The sequence below is a fragment of the Zootoca vivipara genome, chromosome 9 (genome assembly GCF_965207765.1).
Source record: "Zootoca vivipara chromosome 9, rZooViv2.hap1.1, whole genome shotgun sequence".
Classification (NCBI taxonomy): domain Eukaryota; kingdom Metazoa; phylum Chordata; class Lepidosauria; order Squamata; family Lacertidae; genus Zootoca; species Zootoca vivipara.
Genome location: NC_142592.1, coordinates 18,198,757 through 18,223,456, shown reverse-complemented (window position 1 = coordinate 18,223,456; position 24,700 = coordinate 18,198,757). Strand labels below are relative to the sequence as shown.

General features: G+C 43.3%; 1 protein-coding gene across 2 annotated transcripts in view; it reads right to left on the bottom strand.

Moving 5' to 3' along the window:
• CTTNBP2 (cortactin binding protein 2) overlaps positions 1 to 22,859 on the bottom strand; it is a 104,663-nt gene extending 81,804 nt beyond the window's left edge. For both annotated transcript variants that reach the window (XM_035127367.3, XM_088676500.1), the window contains exons 1-2: positions 22,630 to 22,859; positions 10,848 to 10,955 (exon numbers count right to left, since the gene is read on the bottom strand). In XM_035127367.3, the coding sequence (XP_034983258.3) occupies positions 10,848 to 10,955; positions 22,630 to 22,692 (171 nt within the window). In that variant the 5' untranslated portion in view covers positions 22,693 to 22,859. The remainder of the gene's footprint in view (positions 1 to 10,847; positions 10,956 to 22,629) is intronic.
• Between the last annotated feature and the right edge of the window lie 1,841 nt (positions 22,860 to 24,700).

The window sequence follows — 24,700 nt, the reverse complement described above, 5'->3', positions numbered from 1 at the left end:
TCAGGCAATCCATCTTTGTTGAAATGAAAGAAATGCCAAGATAATGAATCCATTATGAATAAAGAGGCAACTTCACTTGATTCGTTTGCTTAGATTACCAAAAACTCTCTTTTTAAAAAAGCTTTATTGCATTGCTCCGAACATTAAAAGGCTTTTGCAAAGTGATTTGAAACAGGGAAATAAAAACATGCCCTTGATTTTCGTTGTAACCCTAATTCCCCCCTCTTCTCCTCAAGGGGTGGAATGATCAACAGTTGAAACAGGGACTGGGATAAGTGGAAGGAGACACACGCACTGGCAACTGCTCAATGAGCGGAGAGCCTTGTTAACCACAGGACTTGGCAAGGACTTGCAAAGGCTTGGCAGGAGAGCCTGCTGCAACCCCTGAAGGTCAATTAAAAGTGAACCTACTTATTGTCTGCAACCTGAATAGAATTTAAAGTCATCAAGTCTTGCCCCGGGGAGCCAAGTACTTGTGACCACTATACTCAATTCTACTGTTATAACAGAGACTGCAGGCAGCAGAGTAAGAAGTTTAACTAAGGCTATATTATGAGGCCACCTGCTACCTAAATAGTTACTGTGAAAAGCTATGTTCACGGAGAATGGCGTGAGCTTCTATCTCCCCCCTTGCAGGGTAAGTTATTGCAGTAGGGATCTGCTTCTGACATTATGTTTCCTCGCCTTGCTTGCATTACAAGAACGCAGCTGGGGAACCAGCCTGAAAATGGCTGCAGACACTCATGTTTCCTGATCTGCCCCGAGACTCCCAAAAGCAAATATCTGGAGGCATATTGTTCTCTTACCCTCTGAATAAAGCATGATTTAGACTAAAGCAGCTGCCATGGACTTACTGACACTAGTCTCCAAACAACAACCAACTCTTGACTGCCAAGCTATGCCTGCTTGGGGTTTGCTCTTTTGTAACTGGGGGTGGGAGGGAGCCCTGCACCTCCTGGAAGTCTGTATTTTGCTCTGAATACCTTTCCCTTTACCAGTTTTCCTGCTCGCTTGCTCTGCCTATCCTGACATCCTAAACCTGATTCTCCAAAGACAGTCCAACACTTCTCAGCAGACTACTGTACTGTATATCCCAATCTTAAATTATCTCCAGTGATCCAGTGAGGTTCACAAGTCTTGTCCGGATTAACTCTAGGCCATTCCAACCTTAGCTACCAGGGTTGCAACCCCTCTCCGCAACCAATAGGGCTTCTGTTTCCCCATCACTGCTTCTCCATGCCAGGAAAAGCTACACCTGCTGAATATCTACTTGACAAAACGGTACTAAGAGCACAAGTAAGAAAACTAAGGCAGTGGTGATCTGCTATTCACCACACCACATTAGCTACCTAGCTTAAAATCTTAGCAGTTCCATTTTTATTATTATTTAGAGCACTTATGAGTCTGGCACTCAACAGCGAGGTGAATTCAGACACCGAAATTACATTGTTCTTCCTGAGATAGCAAACCTCTTAAAGCAATACTTGGAGTTGCTCTCCTGATAATCATGTTTTCCTGGGAAGCAATTTCGGCCTGCACTGCAGAGAGCACTGAAGATAAACACTGACTAATTTATGTGTATTCTTCACCTGAAGTGGAAAGGTTTACATGCGTGCCTGACATTTCAGGAGAAGAATTGCCAACATTCTCTCAACCCACTGTCTCTGCATCAATAAAGTGTACATATAAAACCTCATGACACCAAACTGAGTATATGTTACTTACTGCCTTAGGTTGGTTGCTGTAGCAAACTACACAGTCTGCTTGATACCCAGAGGGGGAAGATACAACAAGAAAGACATAAAACACCAATCGTGGTGCAACTGCACTGGCTGCCGATTAGTTTCCAGGCCCACTTCAAAGTGCTGCTGTTGGCCTAGAAAGCTTTACGTGGCCCAGGACCTCAATACCTTAAGGATCGCCTCTCCCCAAATGAACCGCCCCAGACCCTGCTCTTGTCATTTGAGGCCCTTCTCTATGTTCCCCATCCCGGAGAGGTTCAGAGTCTGGCAACAAGAGAGCAGACTCCCCGGTTGTGGACGGCTCTCCCCAGAGAGGCTCGCCTGGCACCGTCATTGCATGTCTTTAGGCTCCAGACAAAAACATTCCTCTTTATGCAGGCCTACGGTTATTAAATAATAACCTGTGAAAGTGTGGGAGAGAGGACTGCTGTTATGATGACTATTTTATTATTAGGCTGCCTCTCATTATGCTTTTTATTATGTTGTTATCATTAATATGTTTTTGATGTTGTACACCACCCTGGGATCTTTTGATAAAGGGTAAAGGTAAAGGGGCCCCTGACCATCAGTTCCAGTTGTGTCTGACTCTGGGGTTGCGGCGCTCATCTTGCTCTATAGGCCGAGGGAGCCGGCGTTTGTCCGCAGACAGCTTCCGGGTCATGTGGACAGCATGACAAAGCTGCTTCTGGTGAACCAGAGCAGTGCACAGAAATGACGTTTACCTTCCCGCCGGAGCGGTCCCTATTTATCTACTTGCACTTTGATGCTCATCTCACTTTCAGGCCAACAGCTTTCCCGGTCATGTGGTCAGCATATCTAAACTGCTTCTGGCACAACAGAACACTGTGATGGAAACTAGAGTGCATGGAAACGCCATTTACCTTCCTGCCACAGTGGTACCTGTTTATCTACTTGTGCTGGTATGCTTTTGAACTGCTAGGTTGGCAGGAGCTGGGACCAAGCAACAGGAGCTCACCCCATTGCAGGGATTCGAACCGTCGACCTTCTGATCAGCAAGCCCTAGGCTCAGTGGTTTAACCCACAGCGCCACCTGGGTCCCATGTTTGATAAAGGGTAGTAGATAAATTGTAATAATAAAATAATAATAATAATAATAATAATAATAATAATAATAATAATTCAATAGTTCTGTATTCTTTTAATGGTGAGAGAGTTATCATTCCCATAAGCAATGTTGAAAAGCAGTAGTACCTACTCTTCATCCCAGACACATTGGGTAGGCTGCAATTGTCCAGCTGGAACACATTGGGAGTTCATATAAGACAGGGGTAAGAAACACAGTATGGTCCAGATGTTGTTGGATTCCACCACCATCATGTGCAGCCAACATGGCCAACAGTCAGAAATTATGGGAGCTGGAGTCCAGTAACATCAGGTGAGAACCACATTGGTTACCTCTGACTTAGTCCAACAACCGGGTCAGCCAGAGGCTTCTGGGAAGCAGAGCATGAAGGCAACAGTGCTCCCTTGCTAACTGACCACCCAGAAACTGGAATTTATAAGTCTACTGTCTCTGAACCTGCAAGTTCCTTCTGAATGGCTCTAAGTTTACTGCCTTAGGTAGACAACAGTGTGGCTGAGACAACTTTTAAGGTTGGTGACGCTGAGCCAGGAAATGGCGCTTTCTTTCTTTGACAGACAGCTGTCTCAGTCTCACCGCAACAGACTGGCCAAGACAAAGGGGGGGGGAAACCTGTTTGAAAATCTAGGTGACCTTGAGATGTTCTTCTGTGCTTGAGGAGCTTTTTCATAAAAGCAATTACCAACTGCAGTGAAAAATAGTTGCTTTAATATATTCATGGAGCCTGGAGCTATCCTATCAGAGAGGTTACAAATGCCCACTGCACGGGTTCCTAGGAAAGGGAGAAAGTTTCCAGGATACAAGTGTCCACACAATAATACCTATTTATTTATTGTTGCATTTACAGCCCCCCTTTCCTCCCAGAACCTCAAGATGGTGTGCGTGGTTATCCCCCACATTATTTTATCCTCACAACAACCCTGTGTGTCTGACAGACTGTGACTGGTTTAAAGTTCCCCCGTGAGCTTCATGGCTGAGTGGAGATAGGAACTCTAGTCTCCCACATCCTAGTCCAACAATCTATCCACTGCATCATATTGGCTCTCCTTTGAGATCTCCTATAGCTCTCAGAGGCAAGGACTTGATTGGTGCCATTCTACAGAACTACATTAGAATTCATGTGCAGGTTTTCTTTGCAAACCTCTCTGTTTTCAAACAAGCCTATCTGCATGGGGAGCCACCAGACTTTCTCTTCATTGCTGGTTCGATTTCTAGCTACTAAATAAGCTGAACCAAGGTCAATGTACTCAAATGCACAGGCAACAAGACACTTCTCAGGTGAGAGCTTTCAATTTTAGAAATCGAACCAAAAAAAATTGCCAAGTAATTTCCCTTGGTGGTTGCTGTAACCTTTTTAGAACTCAAATCTACCTTTGAGCTGTTTCCTGAGAGATTGCTTTTCAGTTTGAGTTTTGGCAGAAATCTGTTCTGTGCACACGCCATGCATTTTAACAACTTAGACCTCGTTCAAAAAACAACCGAAGCAGGCATAATTGCAATTAACAACAAATCCACCTACTGTGGGAAAACGTAATTATTGACAAGGTGGCCAAAGCTGTCTAACATCTTGGGTATCTTTAAGGGAGAGGGGCAAATTAAGACGCAATATTATGTGCCAATGGTATTGCTCCAGTGATGACGTGTGTGGTATACTTTGATACGAAGAATGGGGGTCAATTCTGGCAATGCACTTTCTACTCCCATCCATGCGCCTGACAATTTTCACATTGCTCAAATATAGCATGTTAGCCAGAAGATTGTGGCTGGAGTTTGCAGCAGCTTCCAAGATAATGGATGCTTATTTTCCAGCCTCTATGATTACCTAAGTTGTCACTGGCTAAGACTGGCAAGGGAACAATCAATGCCAGTGTGGTGTTGTGGCTAGAGTGCCAGACTAGGACCTCGTAGACCAGGCTTCAAATGCCTGCTCGCTCAATGGATGACTTTGGGCCAGTCATTGCCTCTTAACCTAACCTACCTCACAGGGTTGCTGTGGGGATTAAATGACATGAGGGAGAACCTTGAGCTCATTGGAGGAAAAGGTGAAATATAAATGCAATGAAAAGTTCTTTCCAGCTAAGGGAAGACTTGTTTCTGTGACCGCATTCTGATTCACAAACTATGGTTTGTAGGAAACCTGCATTATCAGTACTGGACAAACTTCTGGATATAATTATGGTGTTAAAAATTAAAATGTATGCCTTTACCCTTCCAATGAAGAATCTGTAGGGCTGTATCTGTGGATCATTTTCATGCATGCACCCTAAACTGCTATGATGTGGTCAATATCATTTCAGGACTACCCAGAGATTCTGCAGCAGTGCTAACCTGGAAGCTTCTTAGTTCTGATAAAGCATTGTCTCTGTTATCTCCGTTTATGATATTAGATTCTGCTTTGTTATGCAAGGCAGACCCTGATCATGCTGTGGCTGAACCTAGTTACCAATATTATGGACAGAAGGCATATGATGAACTAACCTAAACAAAGATAACATGAAAACTTAATCCAATACTCCCATTATTTGTACCACTACAGACATAAAACATTTTTTTTCCTTGCCGAATCTCTTTCCACCAGTTCTATCAACAATTTTCTAGTTCGTATGGCACTTAAGACTAAACATAATGCAAGCTAGTTGTAAAACACAGAGCATACCATATACAGAGAGAGCATATTGTATACACACAATGTCTTATGTATACAGTCCGTTTTTCACTTACAGATCCCTAGTTCACTCTGAAAGTTATACACATGTCACATCAGAGAAACATAGCCAAATATGGAGCACACTGCATTTGTTAAAGACCATCTTTATCCTTCTGTACAAAGCTGAATCAGCACTGTAACAGTCCAGATTATTTTTTAACAGTTGCTTGTCTTTTTTGGGCTATATTCTCAGCAAGAGATCCTCCTGCCGACTTTTATAGCCTCTAAACCTGCAATTCTGATTGGGATCTCTAAACAGTCAAAAGGCTTGGTTTTAATATCTGCTCAGTTACTTCAGATCTGATCTTCATAAGTCTTTATTTCCCAGTATCTTAACTCATTGCTTCCTTGCATTTTTTAAAGCATTATCATTCACGCCTAGTTATCTTGAATGGTTTCCAGTCTGTTCCAATTCAAGGCAGTAAATTTTATTAGAGAATCTAGTGTAAGGGGGGGGGAATCTAGGGTCCAAAAAAGGAGATTCTTGACACGTACACACAATGCCATAATTCAGATGGCAAGCTGGAAGCACAACTGTGAATAGAACATGGATTAAGCTGTGGATTTGTGTACAAACCTACAAATGCATTTGAATCCTCACTTGGGCTCCACTAGATTGTCTGGATACACATTTTGATGCAAATATGAAAGCACATCCTCATCTGGAACCATAAGCTATTGAGCGTGACTAACGCTGAATTGGAGCCCTGAAGATTTAAGCTTCTTTGTCTTTCTTGTTTATGAACAGCGTTATTATTTTTCTCCTCAGCACTGTTACCTTCTAAAAATCAGGTTCTCATTTCCAAAAGGCAATAGACACCAAAGTCTGCTTTTAAACACTCCCCTGGTGTTAACTTTGCAATAAATATCAAATCAGGTGACTTCCTAGAACTTGAAATGAATTATTCTAAGCTCAAGTGCTTCCATATATTTAAAAAGTATCCAGAGCAATCTTTCTCCTCTATTTCTAATTATCTGCATGGCAGAGCATGAGGTGAAATCTTAATTTATTTTCGTAGGCAAACACTTGTTTACCACCTGCAGTGTTTTAAAAAGGGGGGAAAGGGAAATTGGAAATGAAAAAGCAACAACCCAAACAAACAGTCCGAGCTAAAATGGATATTAAAAACTTGAGCAGCTAATGACTTAGATAAACATCAAAACAAAGGGCTTGATCAAGTCCCACAAGCAAATAGCACTTGTATGCGGAGGGATCTCATAGAGAACAGCAGAGTCCAGGTTATACACATCATGCTCACATGCAATCATGAGCACTTGTGGGTATGCATGCCTTCCCTCCAGCTCTACTAACTGCACTAAGTAATGAAAGAAAATATAGGAAGGAGCCTTATACTAAGATGGGCAGTTGCTTTGGGTGGAGATATGGAAGGCACAAACACCAGTCTGGCATGCTAAGTGGCCATTTAAGCTAGGGCTGCCATACATTTTGGGGTCTTCCTAAAAATCTAGGTGGCTTCCCAGCCTATTGATACTCAGTACCATGGGAGGGTGGGATTGGGTTCTGTAATGCACTACTGCAGGGGTGTTTCCCCAGATATTGTTGGGACCACAACCCCCATTATTATCCTTCTGGATTGGCCATGATGGCTGGAGCTTGTAGGAATTGCAGTCCAACATCTGGACTGCCTATCTCTACTGTACAGGGATTATTCTGTGAACAGCTGCTGAGCCCACAGTGAACTTGATCAAGCTCTCAAAATGTTACTGCGTGTGAACATCTACCAGGATGAAAGACATATGTTTAAATCTTCACATAGACAGAACGTGGAAGCTACTGTAATGAATTAAATGTGAGGGCGACAAGTTCTCCAAACATCTCCGAATCTTTGGACTGATGGAGGACTGTACGGGACTGATGGACCACTCTGTAATGTTAATACCCAGTCCAGGACTTGGCATTGTTATAAACGGGTCCTGAACTAATCACAGCTGGTTAATAATATAGTTGAACATTTAAGAACATCTAAATTGCAACATTGTTTATAAGTGTTTGAATATACAACAATGCATTCATTTGTATTGCTATAAAAGGTGGGATATAAGAATTAATCACAATAATAAAATATGTAATAAGTATACTATGCACTCCTGCTGCCAATAAAAACCACATTTAGCATGTTTTCAAATGTGATTTGGAAAATGTCTTATAGGTGTGTGTGTCTTTCCCCACGGAAATAAACTCCACACAAATAGTTCCTACAAACTTTGATGCTTGTAATTTTTGAATTGTTATTTTTTAACTTTAGATCTAAAGTTCACAGAATACAGGAGAGGGTTCCTGATATGTACAGGCATTTGTTAGGAGTTGTAGAAGCTGATTTCTGCCCCCATTACACCCACAGTGGATACGATCCATGTGTGTGTGAGAGAGAAAAGAGAACAACACAACACAATGGACAAAAAGGAATTGAAGGGCTGGGGAAATCTAGTGTATTATTTTTGCTATCTAATTCTATTTTCATCTCTCCTTTCCTCACAGGCACTTAAGGCTGCCTGCATGGCTGTTCTCCCATCCATTTTATCCTTCAAAACACCTTGTGAGGTAGAATAGGCTGAGCTATACAGGTGTCTGGCCCACAGTGATCCAAGGAACTTTATGGGCTGAGTGGGGATTTAAATTCGGGATCCGGTTTGACAATCTACCCTCGATAACATATCACACTGGCTTCTGGTCGAGCTTTGCTTGACATAACCATGCTAGTAAATCCTCAAAGCTCAGCTGATCTAAACATACCTGTCTTAGTCATTTGTGGAACAATATTGATCCAAGGAAAAACAACAACCACCCATCCCACAGTCCATTTCACCTGGTCACATTTAGGCAGCGTTTTACTTGTCATCTGCTTACCATCAGAGAATTGCTGCCATGAATAACAAACTGTGATGGATCAATATTTTAACGCTACTCATTTTATACAAACTGCCAGGCTCAGTAGCTTTGGCTGGGTTCATGCACTTAATTTCGAGTAAAAACAACGACAAGTCTTGTGGTGTCTTAAAAGTCTAACAAATTTAGAATGACATTGCTGTCTCTCTTTGGAGTTCTTTAGCTCCAGGAGGGCCATTTTAAAGTAATTTGCAGTATGTCCTGGATGGTTCTCCCACTGGTTTTGAATATTGCCATTTCTGATGTCGGATTGGTGTCTATTTATTCTTCTGCATAGAGACTAGCCTGCTTGTGCTATGTAGAATGCAGAAGGGCATTGCTAGCAGATGATGGCATATGACACATTGGAAGATGAATGAACCCCTAATACCAAGAATGGCATTATTAGGTCTTCTAATACTTGTTGCCAGTGTAGATATGTGGGCACAGCTGGCATCTAGATCTATCACAGGAGCTGTCCCTGTGTCCATAACTTTGTTATATGCCCTGCTGTTACTGGTGAGTAGCTGTTCAAGGTGTGAGATCTGTCGGTAAGGAAGTACAAGGCCTACTATTCAAGGCCTGTGACATGGAAATGCCATTGTTCAGAATGGACTATACAGCATAGATGATAAGTTTGAGTAGTTTCCGCTGGGAATTGTAAGTGACAAGTGGTGTTCTGTCATTTTATTCTTCTAGGTGTGTCCTGTAGCAGATTATTACTGAGTGCTAGTCTGACCTGGTTGATTTGTTTTTGTATCTGGCATGTAGACTATAGTGCACAAAAGTTTACGCAATAAAAATCTATAAGTCTTTACAAGTGCCACTAGACTCTGTTATTTTTGCTGCAAAAGGCTAATATGGCTGGACTTTGGGGAAGTAATTCTGGGTAATTCCTTTCTTGGAATCAAAGCTTAGGGAGACTGGATTTTTCATGCTTAGATGCTCTTTATCCACAGCATTCAGTACTACAAATCTGTCTTGTCTGCTTATGGCAAGTGTAACATTATATAGCCTGTAAAGGAGGATAGGCGAATCCCAGCGATGTACAGAAGAGAGAGAAAATGACTACGTGTCATACTGGGTAGTTTCCCCCTCCATTATTTTCCCCTTAAATTAACACGAAGTGTGTGGGAGGGAACTCTAACGGGATTTGCAATCTCTCAGACTTTCAAACCAGTAACAAGGCAAAACATATAGGGACTAAACATTTTACAGCCACAAAGTGCAAGATTCCCCTAGAAAGTGATGTATTAGAAACACATCTTTTCTGGTATCTAAGCATTGATATTCTCTTTGAGAACATCCTTTTGTGAAAAAAAAGTTCATGTGGCTGCATTGTGTGACTCCTCACATAAGTTTATCAAGCAAGAGCTGCTTATAAATACCTTTATTTTCCTTCCAGTTACAGAAAACTAGTTTAAATATAGACCAGCCTAGTTGTGAAGTTGCAGCAATAAGCATGTTATCCAACTCCAGTTATCTACTACGATTATCTTAGCCAGGCACCCCCAAACTGCGGCCCTCCAGATGTTTTGGTCTACAACTCCCATGATCCCTAGCTAACAGGACCAGTGGCCAGGGATGATGGGAATTGTAGTCCAAAACATCTGGAGGGCCGAAGTTTGGGGATGCCTGATCTTAGCATTGGGTGAACTTCATATTACTGTTTTTTCCACTATGTATGACTTTTAATAGTTGGTGCTAGCATGCTACTGATTAGTTTTATTTAAAAATGCATACCTTTCATGTGTGTGTGTGTGTGTGTGTGTGTGTGTGTGTATGAGAGAGAGAGAGAGAGAGAGAGAGAGAGAGAGAGAGAGAGAGAGAGAGAGAGAGAGAGAGAGAGAGAGAGAGAGATTTTCCTTCTGCTTTTTAGGAGAATCTAATTTGAACGTGGCAAAAATAGCATATAAAGGTGTGCCTTGGAAGGCAAACGGAATCTGTTCCGTAAGTCCATTCGACTTCCAAAATGTTTGAAAACCAAAGCACAGCTTCTGATTGGCTGCAGGAAGCTGCAGGAACCCACAGAATCACCATTGGATGTTTGGCTTCCAAAAATAGTTCGCAAACCGGAACAGTCACTTCTGGGTTTGCGGTGTTCGGGAGCCAAAACTTTTGAGAACTAAGCTGTTTTGAAACCAAGGTACGACTGTAGTAACAAAACAAACACAATTGGAATTGTCTCCCCAGCTGGCTTTGTTACATCTTTAGGCACCAGGCAAAAAAAATCCTTTTTTTCTCAGGCCTTTGGCTAATTAAACCATCTATGGCCTTTTAAACTGTGGGGTTTGTTTGTTTGTTACTATATTACGTATCCTTGGATGAAGAGCAGTACAGAAATAATAATAATAATAATAATATCTTTACGGATGTAAAATTTCTATATATTTAACAACAGGAACATACCCTTAAAGCTTCAATCACAAGATCTCGTGCTTCCAACTCCCCTTCTAGAACACTCAAGAGCATCCGCAGTTCTGATTTGCTGAGATTGTCCACATCGAACTCTTTTTTCTGCAAAATGAAGGAAAACCAATGATTAAAACAATGTACACAAGTCAGAAAGTCACCTAATGCAGCAGGAAAGTAAAAAAAAAAAGTAAGTACCCATAGTTCTTTAATTTTAGTTTAAAGGTTTGATGCTTCCCATGAGAATAGGAACAAATGTGTTTGAATCATGGCCAATAAGCACCAACAGTGTCACACACAAAAGAAACCAAGATCACGTATAAATGTGCTCAACAACAAAACAGACGTGACCAGCTGATAATTGTCTCAATATTGCATAATTATTATATATAAACTAAACCAAAACTAAGACGTCAATTTTTCAAAATTCAAATCAAGTCCCTTGCTCCCACATAATACTTTAAAATATTTGCACTGAGTTTCTGTAAGGGTGTTGTTGTTGCAGCTACTCTTGAGTAAAGACGCCCAAGTCTGCTCTGTCTTTAAGAGTTTTATTCTGCATAGTATTTACAGCGCAGAGATAGCAGAAAACATGACCTCTCAGTCACTTGCCGAATCCGGGAGTGGACGTTTTCGGTTACGGGACCAGCATAAGAGTTTGGGCACCCCAAAACGCCTCCTCCTGACCTTACGTTTGGTGCATAGCTGCCAAGTTCTCCCTTTTTTAAAGGGAAATTCCCTTATGCTGAATAGGCTTCCTCGTGAGAAAAGGGAAAACTTGGCAGCTATGGTTTGGTGGTGTGCCTTAATTCGGGCACTGGAAGGGGCTGCCTGCTCCCCTCCACCTCTTGGTCCTGGCGGCGCAGGGGCTCTCCAACATCGCTGAGCCTTGACACCTCTGTCCCACTCACTTCCTGATTTCCCCTCACCTGACCTACTGCTGCTGCTCTCACTGGGCAAAGTGCTGGTCAGCAAGAGGGGAGGAGGCTCCCTGTAGGAAGGCCCCCAGACGGTTTCTAAATATTCTGCAAACATTTTCCAGTGCTATTTAACATAGCTGCCAAGTTTTCCCTTTTCTCACAAGGAAGCCTATTCAGCATAAGGGAATTTCCCTTTTAAAAAGGGAGAACTTGGCAGCTATGCTATTTAATGTCATTTTTTTTTTAATCTCTAATTTTTACAAATCAAACTTGCCATTTCTACATATTCTATCAATTTCAGCTGTCAATTTTTTTTGGTAGGTACTGTCTCATCATGCCTTTTTTGTGCATATAATATTCATGTGGCTGAAAATGAATAGATTTATCTGTTGTTGTTCTTTTGGGAGGATATCTGCTCATTATCCCCAGTAAAAAGGCTTCCAGTCTTTTTGGGAGAGTTACCTTAAATCTCTTTTTTTTATCTCATTGTAAATCAGCTCCCAAAAGCCCTTAGCCACTCTGCATGTCCACCACATATGGTAAAAGAAGCCTTCTACTTCTTTACATTTCCAACAAAAAAATGACGTTGATTTATACATCTTTGCTAATTGTAAGTTGAGAGGTTTTAAACTGGGGTCGGGAAAGGGAACAAAAAAAAAATCAGAGCAAATGAATGGCAAACAGAGCCTTTCACAAAAAGTTATTTGACTAAATAAATTATTGCTGCACAAGTGCCACTGATAGTCATTTTGCCTGAATAAATTAAGAGTTATCCTGCTTTAACAGCATGGGGAAAATACTCTCTGTAACCAACCCCTTTGGGCATTAGAACAATAGAACAAAATACCAATACCCAGAAGAAAAACATATCTTTGTCTGCCTGCCACCATGTTGCTTACTAGTAACTCCCCCTCAACCTGATGGGCAATAACAGACAGGTAAAGTATTTCCAGTTCAGCACCAAGCGTAGTACAGCTATTCCATTCTACTGGGTTTTATGACCTACGCGCAAGGAAATGTTGCTCTAGGGTGACATTTGGCATGCAAAACTTAAACATGGGGGATTTTATTTAAACTTTAAAGAGCCTGCTTTGTTGTTGCATGAGGGTAGACAACAAAAGAATTCAAAATACAATTTCTCAGTTGATTTTTGGTCCTGCAGCTATCAAATTCGTGAGCTCTGTATAATTTAATACCCAGTTGCACATAAGTGGCAGTTGCTGTCTGTCATTTAAAAGTAAGGAAACAGGAAATATTATTGCATTGAAACATGCTTGATTCAAAGAACCATTCACACAAAAAGGCCATTTAAAGATGTTTAGGACTCCTGCTACTGGAGAGAAGCCTGAAATCTTGCTTCAAAGTATCACGGTCTTCTTGTGCTGACAGTACAGTACTGTACAGAAACAGGAAATGTTGTGGCAATTCCCTCCTATAGTTTTCCCTGTATGGTGACGACACATCTCTTCACCCTGGCCTTCAACATCGAAATGTATATTCTTAGGACTCCTCCTATTCTTGTGCTTACAAGTTGTTTTAAACTGTTTGAATGTGTTTTGAATTGTTGTGACCACCCTTGGGATCTTAAAGTGAAGGATGGCCAATAAATTAAAATGCCAACAGTGACAACACTAACAGTTTCACAAGAGATGTAACTGATTTGTAAGACTGTGCAACCTGAAAAAAAGAGAAAAGGCATCTACTTTTTTAAACCAAGGAAATCTTTAATAAAAATATTTTTTTAAAAAAAAGAACTAGGAAATCTCCTGAACCCATTCTCTCCTCCACCCATGTCAACTGCAAACTCATCAAATTTCTACCCACTCCCCTCATGGACAGTTTGTGCTGTCTTCAAATTCCCTTTCCCATTTATCTTAATACTCCAAGCTTTTGCGCCCCACCCTCATCTAAACCAAAAGAGTTTGGGGTATGGATGAGCAAATCAGTCTATTTCTGGTCCATGCCACTTTTGCAGGTATACACCCCTAAGTCCATTCAGGATGACTGTGACTATCAAAAGAATTTCCGCATGAAAAAGGTGCATTTAAACATGTATTATAGAACACACTTCACACTTCTAAATGTGTTTTGCTAAGCTTTTTTAGTTGTATGGCAACATTTGTGTGACACAGAAGCCATCGGATAACTAACTTCTAATCTCCACATTAGCCCAGGAGGTACAGATCAGAACAGAATTTGCAGAGATTGAATTTTGCAAGCAACTCTAGTTCGAGGGAGGCTTAAGTCAATATACTAGTTAAATCAGGCATGCCCAGCCTTCGGCCCTCCAGATGTTTTGGATTACAATTCCCATCATCCCTGACCACTGGTCCTGTTATCTAGGGATCATGGGAGTTGTAGGCCAAAACATCTGGAGGGCCGCTGGTTGGGGATGCCTGAGTTAAATGAAGAACTACATTAAACCTGTGCACCTGAATGTAATTTCATCAGTAAGCATCCTCATGCCATGCTCTCTAAAGATGCCATAGCTAAATCCTACAGCACACACACAGGCACACATGAGCTGTTTATTTTTAACACACACACACACACACACACACACACACACACACACACACACCATAGCTGCCAAGTTATCCCTTTTTTTCAGGGATTTTCCATTATGCTGAATAGGCTTCCTCGCGAGAAAAGGGAAAACTTGGCAGCTATGACACACACCAATGTGGCAGTTAGGCTTTTCCATGCTCTGCAATGAATATGTCACTCAGAGTTGGAGGGGCAATAATTAAGCTGATATATTTTGATAAGCTTTGAAAGTTGTCCAACAGAGCAGTTCTGTGCACTTTTACTCAGAAACGAATTATATTGTATTCAGTCAACTTTACCTCAATGTAAGTGTGTGCAGCACGGGGGGGGGGGGACCCTTGGCCCTCTAGAGCAGTGTTGCATCAAGTGTCTTTGGCAGTTTTTTCCTATGAGGTTTTAAGAGGGGGTGGGGAGCTGCTTGCATGGTGCCAAAAATATGCATTAGCAAAGGTACTTGAAAAGGAAAGTAGATACATTTATAACAGCTCTTAATTCCTATGGGAGTTTCTGTTCTCTGCTCTTGAATTGGCCCATTAAAAAGCTTGCTCTCTGATATTTCTTTTTTACTTGATTTTTTTTTTTAAAAAAATGCTTGCAGCAAGTACTGGGAAGATATAACATAAGGACAACATCTGAGCCAGTAAGTAAGGCTACCTAGCGAGTCCCAGACATGTTAAAATTCCATTGGTAGAAGACCTAAGAAAGAAATCTGAGAACCATATATTCAGAATAGGTAAACTTCAGACAAAAAAAGAAAACCAGATTAAGAAATCTTTGTCCTTCAGTTAGTTCTACTTAATGCCATAAAAACAAAAGTCCTACCGGTATCAGTAAGAATGCTGTTGAGATGCACACACAAGGTTTGGCCATTAACAAATCATTGCTACCCTGCTGTATTCACAATGAAGTGAGAAAAGAGGGCTTTCCCCACCTTTTAGATATCTAGGAAGCAGCATACTGAGTCAACCAACATACTGGTAGCACTTTTCTAGGACTTCAGATATGGGCCATTTCCACCCCTACTGGAAAATGCTGGGGATTGAACCAGGAATCTTTTTCATGCAAATACCATTGCTCTACGACTGAGCAACAACAGTTCCCAAATGCATTTCAAGGCATGCTTACTCTGCAGGGTTGATCCTAATCTGCTCTAATTTACGACCAATTAATTAGGAAACAAGTTTTCACTGGTTTGATGTGGCATGTATGGATACAGTATGAGGATAAATATTGAATATGTTTTATAAGAACACATTTGAGCAATGGTAATAGCACAAATGTCTTTCAACGAGCAACAAAATCAAATCACAGCACAATGTTATGTGTGCCTACTCAAATTAAAGCAGGATGAGTTCAGTGGGACTTAATCCCAGATAAATTGTGTATACAGTGGTACCTCTACTTACAAATAACTCTACTTACGAATTTTTCTGTAGATTAGTAGCCTAAATGTACTGAACCTAGGATTTCAGGTACAGAATACATAGTTTAAGATGTTGTTGTTGTTAATTACTTGTACCCTGCCCATCTGACTGGGTTGCCCAGCCACTCTAGGATTCCACAGATGCTGTTTCTTTGTAAGTTTAGAAACCTCTCCCTTCATTGGTTAAAGGAGATAGCAGAATCTACCTTCCGTGATGCGTCTGCTTCGGGCAGCTTTTGCATGAAATGTCTTTAAATAATTATTTTGTGTTACGCCACCCATTTGTCAAGTTCACCTTTTGCAAAACTAAGACATGCATCTTCAGTATATATCATGTAAAAAACCTAGTATATTTTGTCATTCCACACCATTCCATAACCAGTCCATTGGCACTGATGCAGACCTCAATCACAAGATCACCACCCATTTCTTAATTTAAAAACAACAACAACATCAACAAGACAGAATCAAAGCCTGTCCTTTCTACTAAATGAGGTTGACTGCTATACTGCTGCTTTCCCTGAGGCCCATGACTAAGGACCAGCACACTGTGTTAATTGCCAAGGCTTTCTTTGCACAAGGAAGTGGGTTTTACTCGGATGGGTAGTGCATTGCGGAAGTTTTCAAATGGTGTGTACAAATGAAACTTGGAAGCTTATCAGGAGTTCCTCAGTGGAACAGGGTGCTTCTTGAAAAGAAGCTTGCTCGCCACTTGTCAGTTTCTCCTGTGCAGCTGTAGGAGAACACTTAATGTGTTGCAGGTTATGTTGTTGTTGTTTAGTTGTTTAGTCGTGTCCGACTCTTCGTGACCCCATGGACCATAGCACGCCGGGCACTCCTGTCTTGCACTGCCTCCCGCAGTTTGGTCAAACTCATGTTCGTAGCTTCGAGAACACTGTCCAACCATCTCGTCCTCTGTCGTCCCCTTCTCCTAGTGCCCTCAATCTTTCCCAACATCAGGGTCTTTTCCAAGGATTCTTCTCTTCTCATGAGGTGGCCAAAGTATTGGAGCCTCAGCTTCATGATCTGTCCTTCCAGTGAGCACTCAGGGCTGATTTCCTTAAGAATGGATAGGTTTGATCTTCTTGCAGTCCATGGGACTCTCAAGAGTCTCCTCCAGCACCATAATTCAAAAGCATCAACTCTTCGGCGATCAGCCTTCTTTATGGTCCAGCTCTCACTTCCATACATCACTACTGGGAAAACCATAAAGCTTTAACTATACAGACCTTTGACGGCAAGGTGATGTCTCTGCTTTTTAAGATGCTGTCTAGGTTTGTCATTGCTTTTCTCCCAAGAAGCAGGCATCTTTTAATTTCGTGAGGTGATCAGGCACTCCCATTTCTTTAAGAACTTGCCATAGTTTGCTGTGGTCGACACAGTCAAAGGCTTTTGCATAGTCAATGAAGCAGACATAGACGTTTTTCTGGAACTCTCTAGCTTTCTCCATAATCCAGCGCATGTTTGTTATTTGGTCCCTGGTTCCTCTGCCCCTTCGAAATCCAGCTTGCACTTCTGGGAGTTCTCGGTCCACATACCGCCTAAGCCTGCCTTGTAGAACAATGCCTTGTCATGGCGAAGGGGCTTGAATAACTCAGAGAAGCTATGAGCTATGCCATGCAGGGCCACCCAAGATGGACAGGTCATAGTGGAGAGTTTTGACTAAACGTGATCCACCTGGAGAAGGAACTGGCAAGCCACTGGCAAGGCACAGTATCCCTGCCAAGAAAACTCCATGGACAAAGACAACAGGCATATAAAAGTTGCAGGTTATACTCCCAGTTTAACCTATGTGGCAACAGTGTGGTTCAATAGATGAACTATGGGTGCACCCTAGAATATATACAGAATTCCTTGTGATGCCCTGGTGCTTCGTGGCAATTGTGCACAGGTTCCTCAATAGATGAGCTGATGTAGATAGAGGTTTGTTAAAGGCAAAAAGTCAGAATGGATGTCAGCTGCTACTTCCTCCACAGCCTGTAATGCTCCTTAAAAAATGTACTTTATGTACCAGGAGTCTCTGTCAAATGGTACTGTTCCCTCAGGGGAAATATGTCAGAGGCCGCACGCCTGCAGCGGGCAGGACTCAAATCCAAAACTGGATGTTGCATTCTCTCCTCTCTCTCTCTCTTTCCCACACTTCCCCATCCTTCACCCCTGCTCACATGAAATGAGGCCAGAATTGTCCCCCACTATTGTAAACAATGGATGTTAGCGCACATGGAACCCATAAGCATTTACATTAGGCGAATCACATGAACAGACCACACCTGAGAGCCCAGAAAGCAGTCAACACAAATAATGGTTGAAACAGCCTTTAGGCTGTGGACCACAAGGTCCTTAAGGCCAGTCTTATTAAGGTACAACACAAGCCATAGGAAAGCCCTTCCATGCTATGAGCATAATGTTGAAAGGCTTGGTACCATGTACAGCACACCATCTTTTGCATGCCTTATATTGAGTCAGACACACTGCTCCATCTACCTCAGTATCGTCTACACCAGGGTAGCCCAACCTTTCATATTCAAGAGGGCTGCAAGAGTACTGTGACACAGAACCTATATGGGCCGCGCACTGCCTTGTGGTTTGGGGGTGGAGAGCAGTGTTCAAAATAAGCCAGGCAGCAGGCACATTTTGCACCTGACTATTGACCACTTGTGACCAGGTGAGGATGCCTGGGTGCCAGGATGGCGCCTAACATCTCCACCATCTGGAGGTGCATGCCTGGAGAATCATTGGAACTTGACTATTTTCACTCACTAAAACCACATCTTGTAGAAATCTACCAGTTGTATTTATCTGCACAATCAGGATGAATTTCAAAAACCAAAATGCTTTTTCTGTGCAGCCTGAGCAGGAGCAGTGGACAATGTTATAGCAGTTAACTGTTGTAGGTTGTCTTCACTTATCCCACCCCACTGCCCTGCTCACAGTTGTGAAGAATATTCTGATGTTAGGAATCGTCACCACTAAGAAAAAGAGGTAGAACAAGGCCACTATATAAGTGGACTGTTCCTGGATCAAGTGACTTTTCTTCTAAGTTCTCGATGCTCTTAACCCAGCTCAAGGTTGTCCTCTGAACTAGGTAGTCAGTCCATCATTTGAAAAATAAGACTTTGGAGCCGTCTTGTCCCCAAATGGCAACTAGACATTCCATTTTGGCAACTGTAACCTTGGTTTAAGGAGCTATTTGGCACCCAGCTGATATATCGGAGTTTCTAACACTGGTGGGGAGCGAGCCCAAAATGTGATGCCTGTTCCCAGCCTGCCTTTGTGCTGCCTTCCCAAAGCTGGCTAAGCGAGGCACTGGGCTTGGGGAAAGAGGCGCTAGGCTCTGGTAGGCCCTAGCCTAGACCCTTCCCACCTCCTTTCCAAAGCTGGAAAAGAGCAACCAGGCTTCATGAAGGAGGAAGGATGACTTGGATCACCCAGGTCTACACCGACTAGCTGCAGTTGCTTTCCAGAGTTTCAGACAGACATTCTCTCCCAGCCCTGTCTGGAGATGTCAGGGACCAAACCTGTGACTTTCTGCAGGCTTGGCAGCTGCTCTGAGCTAGGCCTTTCTGCATCATGAAGGATGCCTTTCACAGAGACTTCGCTGGCTATGTGTTCTTCAGCTTCATGTAGGTGTGAGGGGTGAATCACACCAACTGCCTTCAAGTTTTCCCTCATCCCTATTACCATGGCAACAAAGCAGATACTCAGGTTTGCATCCCCCACATACCAACTGCTACGCTTAGTTCAGGAAAGCTGAGAATGGGAAGAATCTTGGCTTCCTTCCCAAATATGGCCATTAAAGAAGTCTCTTCTTTTTTCAGTCATAAATTTCTTGCTGACATTAAAATGTAGGCTTATTCCCCCCCCCAATAGTATTCTGTGCATTTTCTTTTTCTTCCTGCAGAAGCCTGCCAGTATTTCTGCTAAAAGTTACTGGGTTCCCCAATCTCCGCCTCCACTTTCATAAGATGCCCTGGAAAAAAGCAGCTAGCATAAAATACCTCAAGGCAGTTGTGCTTAAAATGGCAGCCTTATGCTGAAAGTTAAGTAACATTAGAACTCTGCTCTATAACCATTGTCGTTGCTTTTAAATTGTTTATTGGGCTATCTATACTTTGAGGGCTGGAAAAACTAAGCTGCATGGCTTACATTCAACTGAAAGCACTCTGCTGGAAATCTTACTGAACTTCCAAGTTACAAATTAATCTGGGCAAAAATCCAAAATCTATCTGTTAGTGAAGATACTAGCTTTTCTTCTTTATTCAGAAGAAAAACCAATAACGTTGTTTTAGTAGCCTAGTTACTTCAACACCATGTTCTCCTGGCCTCAGTGTACCCCACCCTGCACCTCTAATGTAGCCTTTTCTAACATGTCCTAACTGTTTGGAAAAAGAAGCCTATCTCATTCCCTCTTTTAAGTTAAGTTAGGGAATAAATTCAGTATTTGTGGGGGGAAAACTAGGCAGCTTGAAAAGTCTGTCGTATCAACCTCAAAGTAACAACTTTTCAATAGGGTAGCTGCTTATAAATAGCCTTCTGACTCCCTATATAGAAATAAGTGACCTGATTTTCAAAAATACTAAGCACAAAACCAGTCACATACAGGCTCCCTGCGTATATGAATTACAGGTTCATTTAAAATATCTCCCTGAGTTGTATTACCAATGGCTATTGCTATAAAATTTTAATTTGCTCTTCAATTATTTGCGTGTTTACTTTAGGAATCTCTCATACCTAAACAATAAAAACCAACTGATTCAGCTGCTTGCCTTTTCAAGATCTTTAAGCAGATTAGTTCCAAGCACTCTTAATGGGAGTTTAATAAAGTGTTTGTACTATACAACTGAAAAATCCATTAAGGTACATAGAACGCTTAAATTCAACTCTACATTGAGTAGCTCCAGGTATTGTTAAACATCAGAGCCATGCATGCAGATGTTTAACAAGACGTGTATACATATTTATTACATCCACACATTATGAGTTTGCTATAGGAAACATTGGCATAACAGTTACAATGTGTGGGGCTGCCTTAAGTGCCAATTTGGACCCATTTCACAGAATTTCCTTTAGAAAAGTTTTCCTTCTGATATGCTATGTTGTTGCCAGGAAGTGTCCCCCACCCCCGAAGATCAAATTTTATGGCCGTTTCCTAAAATTTTGTTGTTGTTACTGAAAAAAAGAAGTGTTTGGAACATATAAAAAAATGATGACACCACAGAGCAGTCTGTATGGACTACAGCAGAGAAACAGGAATTTGTCTTACAGAATCAGACCATTGGTTCCCTCTAGCTCTGTATTGACAGTAGCTCTCCAGGGTTCCAGACAAGAGTCTTTCAGCTGAAAGTAGGACTCTTCCGCATGTGCTCTGCTACTTAGGTTAGGGTCCTTCCGCTGGCCTCATTTTGGGCCAGCCCCCTCCCCAAAATGCTTAGCAGGCAAAGCAGAGGAGGGGGGGGACATCTTGCTCTTATGTGCAAACAACTGCATGCTGCTCAAGTGACAAGAGAATTTTGATTGGCGACTTTCGGGGGCGGAGGGAATAATCAAAGCATGGATTTTTCCATGCCTTTCCACTTGCCACCCAATTAAATCAAGAAAGCGAGTGGCCTAGAAATTGACCTATGAATCAGAAAACAAAAGGGCACATCCGTGACAACTGTGGTTGGGCGGTAGGGGAGCCTAGCTAGGAAAGGCTGTCAAACAGCCTGTCAGGAGAAGTGGCAAACCCTAAAATGGGTCCGTACTTGGGGAAAATTTAAACAGCTCTTGTACTCGCGTGAGAGAAAGCCTCCAGCAACGATAGCAAAAAAAAGAACAAGATAGATCTTTCCTGCTCCACCACTTGGATGCAGAAGAGGGGGAAAGAACAACAGAGGATTAAAATAGGCTTATTGTTCTCAGTGGGGGACGGACCACCTGATCTCCAACGCCCACCCACATCCCAAACATTTCTCACTTTAAGTGACCCAGCTATGTTTTCAAGGGAGGTAGCAATCCAAACGCGACCACCAGCACCCTTTCCAATCCCCCGACAATGCTTCTGGCAATATCCCACGCTTGTTATTCGGGGGCATGACGGGGCGGGGGAGGCAGCGCATATGGAAGGGGAGGGAATTAATTCCAGGGCGATGAGCCCCCCCCCCCCGCGCCTTGGAAATGGTTGCGGGCGATCTGTGGCTGTCAATGCTCTGTGACGCGCCGCCAGCCCACCAGGCTTGTTGGGGGGACCCTTGTGTTTCACCCGTCCCGCAAGCGAGGAGAAAAGCCCGCGTTCCTCCAGCCCAATACGTGCACGCACACGAAAACAAAAGGGAGCCGCCTCCTGGAAAAAGAAGGGGATCTTCTCCCTCTACAAAGACCTCCTCGAAAGATCCCCCACTCCGCGGACAGATCGAGGGGAGGGGCGCCAAATAATGTCCACCCATCCCCGCCAAGGGCGCACGATCCCATGGTCGCCTCTCCACTCGTCTCCAGGGTCCGTCCGGCTTCCCCTCCCCGATCTCTCTCTCCGTCGGGCTGCGATCGATGCAGGAGAGACCCCTGGGGACTGCAGGTCTGCCTGTGCCTGTGCCCGAGCTCCGAGCCCAGCCCCCATTTCTCCGGAGGCGCAGACGCCAAGACCACCCCCCCCCCGCCTCTGCTTAAAGACCCACACCAAATGCGCGCTTTCCCCCCACGACGCACGCCGGGCCCGCGCTCGCTAGCCCCGCTCCCTCGGCTTGCTCCGCTCTCCCAGCCCCGAGAGGTGCGCCTTCTCCCGCCTGGCGCAAAGCAGGCGAGAGCTAGCGAGCGCGGAGATCAACCCGGCGGCGGCGGCGGCGGCGGATAAGGGAGCCGCCTCCCGCCCCGCGCAGCGCGCAGCGCGCCGCAAGCCCCGCGCTTCGCCTACCGCTGCCTCCGGATCGCCCCGGTTGCCAGAGCCGGGCTCCCCGCTCGCTCCTTCCGTCGCCATCTTCCCACTGGCAGAGCGATCCCCGACTCTCAGCAGAACAGAGCCGAGCCGAGCCGAGCGGCGGCCTCCGCACAACCCAGCTGCTTAACCCCCTCGGCGCCGGCAAGGATGGCCCTCCGAGCGGCAGCTTCGCCCGTCCGCCTGCCCGCCTCCCTCCTTCCCAGAACGGGGCGGGCGCGGCAACGCAGGCGGGGAGGTGGAGCCAGCGAACCTCAAGAGCCGCTCGGCGCGCCTGCCATTCCGTTTGCCTGCAGTCGGCGCTTCCACGGGGAAGGCAATCTGGTCGGGTCTCCAAGAGCGAGGGATGCTCTGGTCTCGGCCCATGCGGCCATATGTGTTGTGATTTTTTAAAAAATCTTCTTCTCCTCGAACATGGGACTCTAGTTGCGCTCCCCAGATATTTCTGGACCAGGTCTTCTCTGAAGCATCCCAGGATTCTTTTACGTATCATGTGCGCGCCCGCCAGAAGGGCCCAGAACAGAGCAGTTGGCATTAAACAATACAATTCTATGAATGGAGGGGAAGGTGAATATTAGAGTTGGAAGGGACACTGAGGATCATCAAGTCTACCTGCAATGCAGGAATATGCAGCTGTCCCATACGCATAGCTGTCAAGTTTTCCCTTTTCTCGCGAGGAAGCCTATTTAGCATAAGGGAATTTCCCTTTAAAAAAAGGGAGAACTTGACAGCTATGCCCGTACGGAATCGAACCTGCAACTTTGGCATTACCTCAACATGCTCCTTAGGTTTAAACTCTACAAACATGGTTTGACAGAGCACAAAACCGCACTTTCCCACCTCAGGGCCACCATGACCTCAGCAGAAAATACATTAACTTATCCATGTTGCTCCTCTATGAACAGGAAAATCCGTATTTTAGGTGCTGACAGTATCACCCATCCTTCCATTTGGATACCTGACCTTATACTTTGTCCAGTTTCAGTTTCACTTAACATGAAACAAAATCAGGTCAATTTACTGAAGAGCTGAGCAAAACACTCTGCTACCACTCAGGCCTTTTACTAAGGGACAAGCTAGACATGGAGTTGAAGATACCTTGCATTTAAACATGCACTCTTTTTGAAAAAGGAAATAGCATTTATGGGAGGTGATTGTTACAAGGCTTGCAGCAGATGGAGATGAGGAAATTAACCCTCTTTCTGCTGTGGACCTGAGAAAAAATATCCCCTTTGATGCTTTGTCCAAAATCACCTATTAGCACAATGAAGATAGAACTCGCAGCAAATTCCCAAGCAGAGCACAACCATGCTTCTCTCTCAACTGATATGACAGGTGTCCATACTGGCAAAATGAATGATGACTCGTGTTGTCACAGTCTTGTCCATATTCCCATGCTTCAAGTGTGCTATCCACTCTTAATATTTTAAAAGTGCCACATAAACATTCCTTTTTCATTCATTCATTTGCCACTTGATTACTATTATTTTAGCTGGATCTTTCATATTTTAAAGTACATGGCTATTGTCATTGTAATCTGGTTATATGTGTATTAATTGCTCAGTTACCTGCATAATCCCAGGAATAATTGCTCTGCTGTGCCTCTCTTACAGTATATAGTTCCTGCTCACCAAATACATTGTAGTCCAGAGAATGATGTGACAAGTCTTACTACGGCACCATCCTATACATCCTATACATATATAACTGCTTAGAAAGCCCCATTGAATCCAATGGGGCTTACTCCCCATGTGTGTGGGTATAGGATTGCACTCACAGTTATGATTTACTGCATGACAATATAATCCAGAATGAATGTTGGAGTAGCCTCCCTACTTACCATTCAGCTTCTAAATATTCATTCCCTCTTCCAACCAAAAGTCAGATTTAGAAATAATTTCTGCTAGGGAGGGAAGCACCTTTTTCAAATCTCCGCTAAAGTGGCATTAAAGGACTAGGCAAACCAGCAGGACTTCAGCTAAAATCCACCCCCAGGGAACTTGCTTCTAATGCATCATTGAAATGCTGGAAGTAGTTTATTATGTTGTTG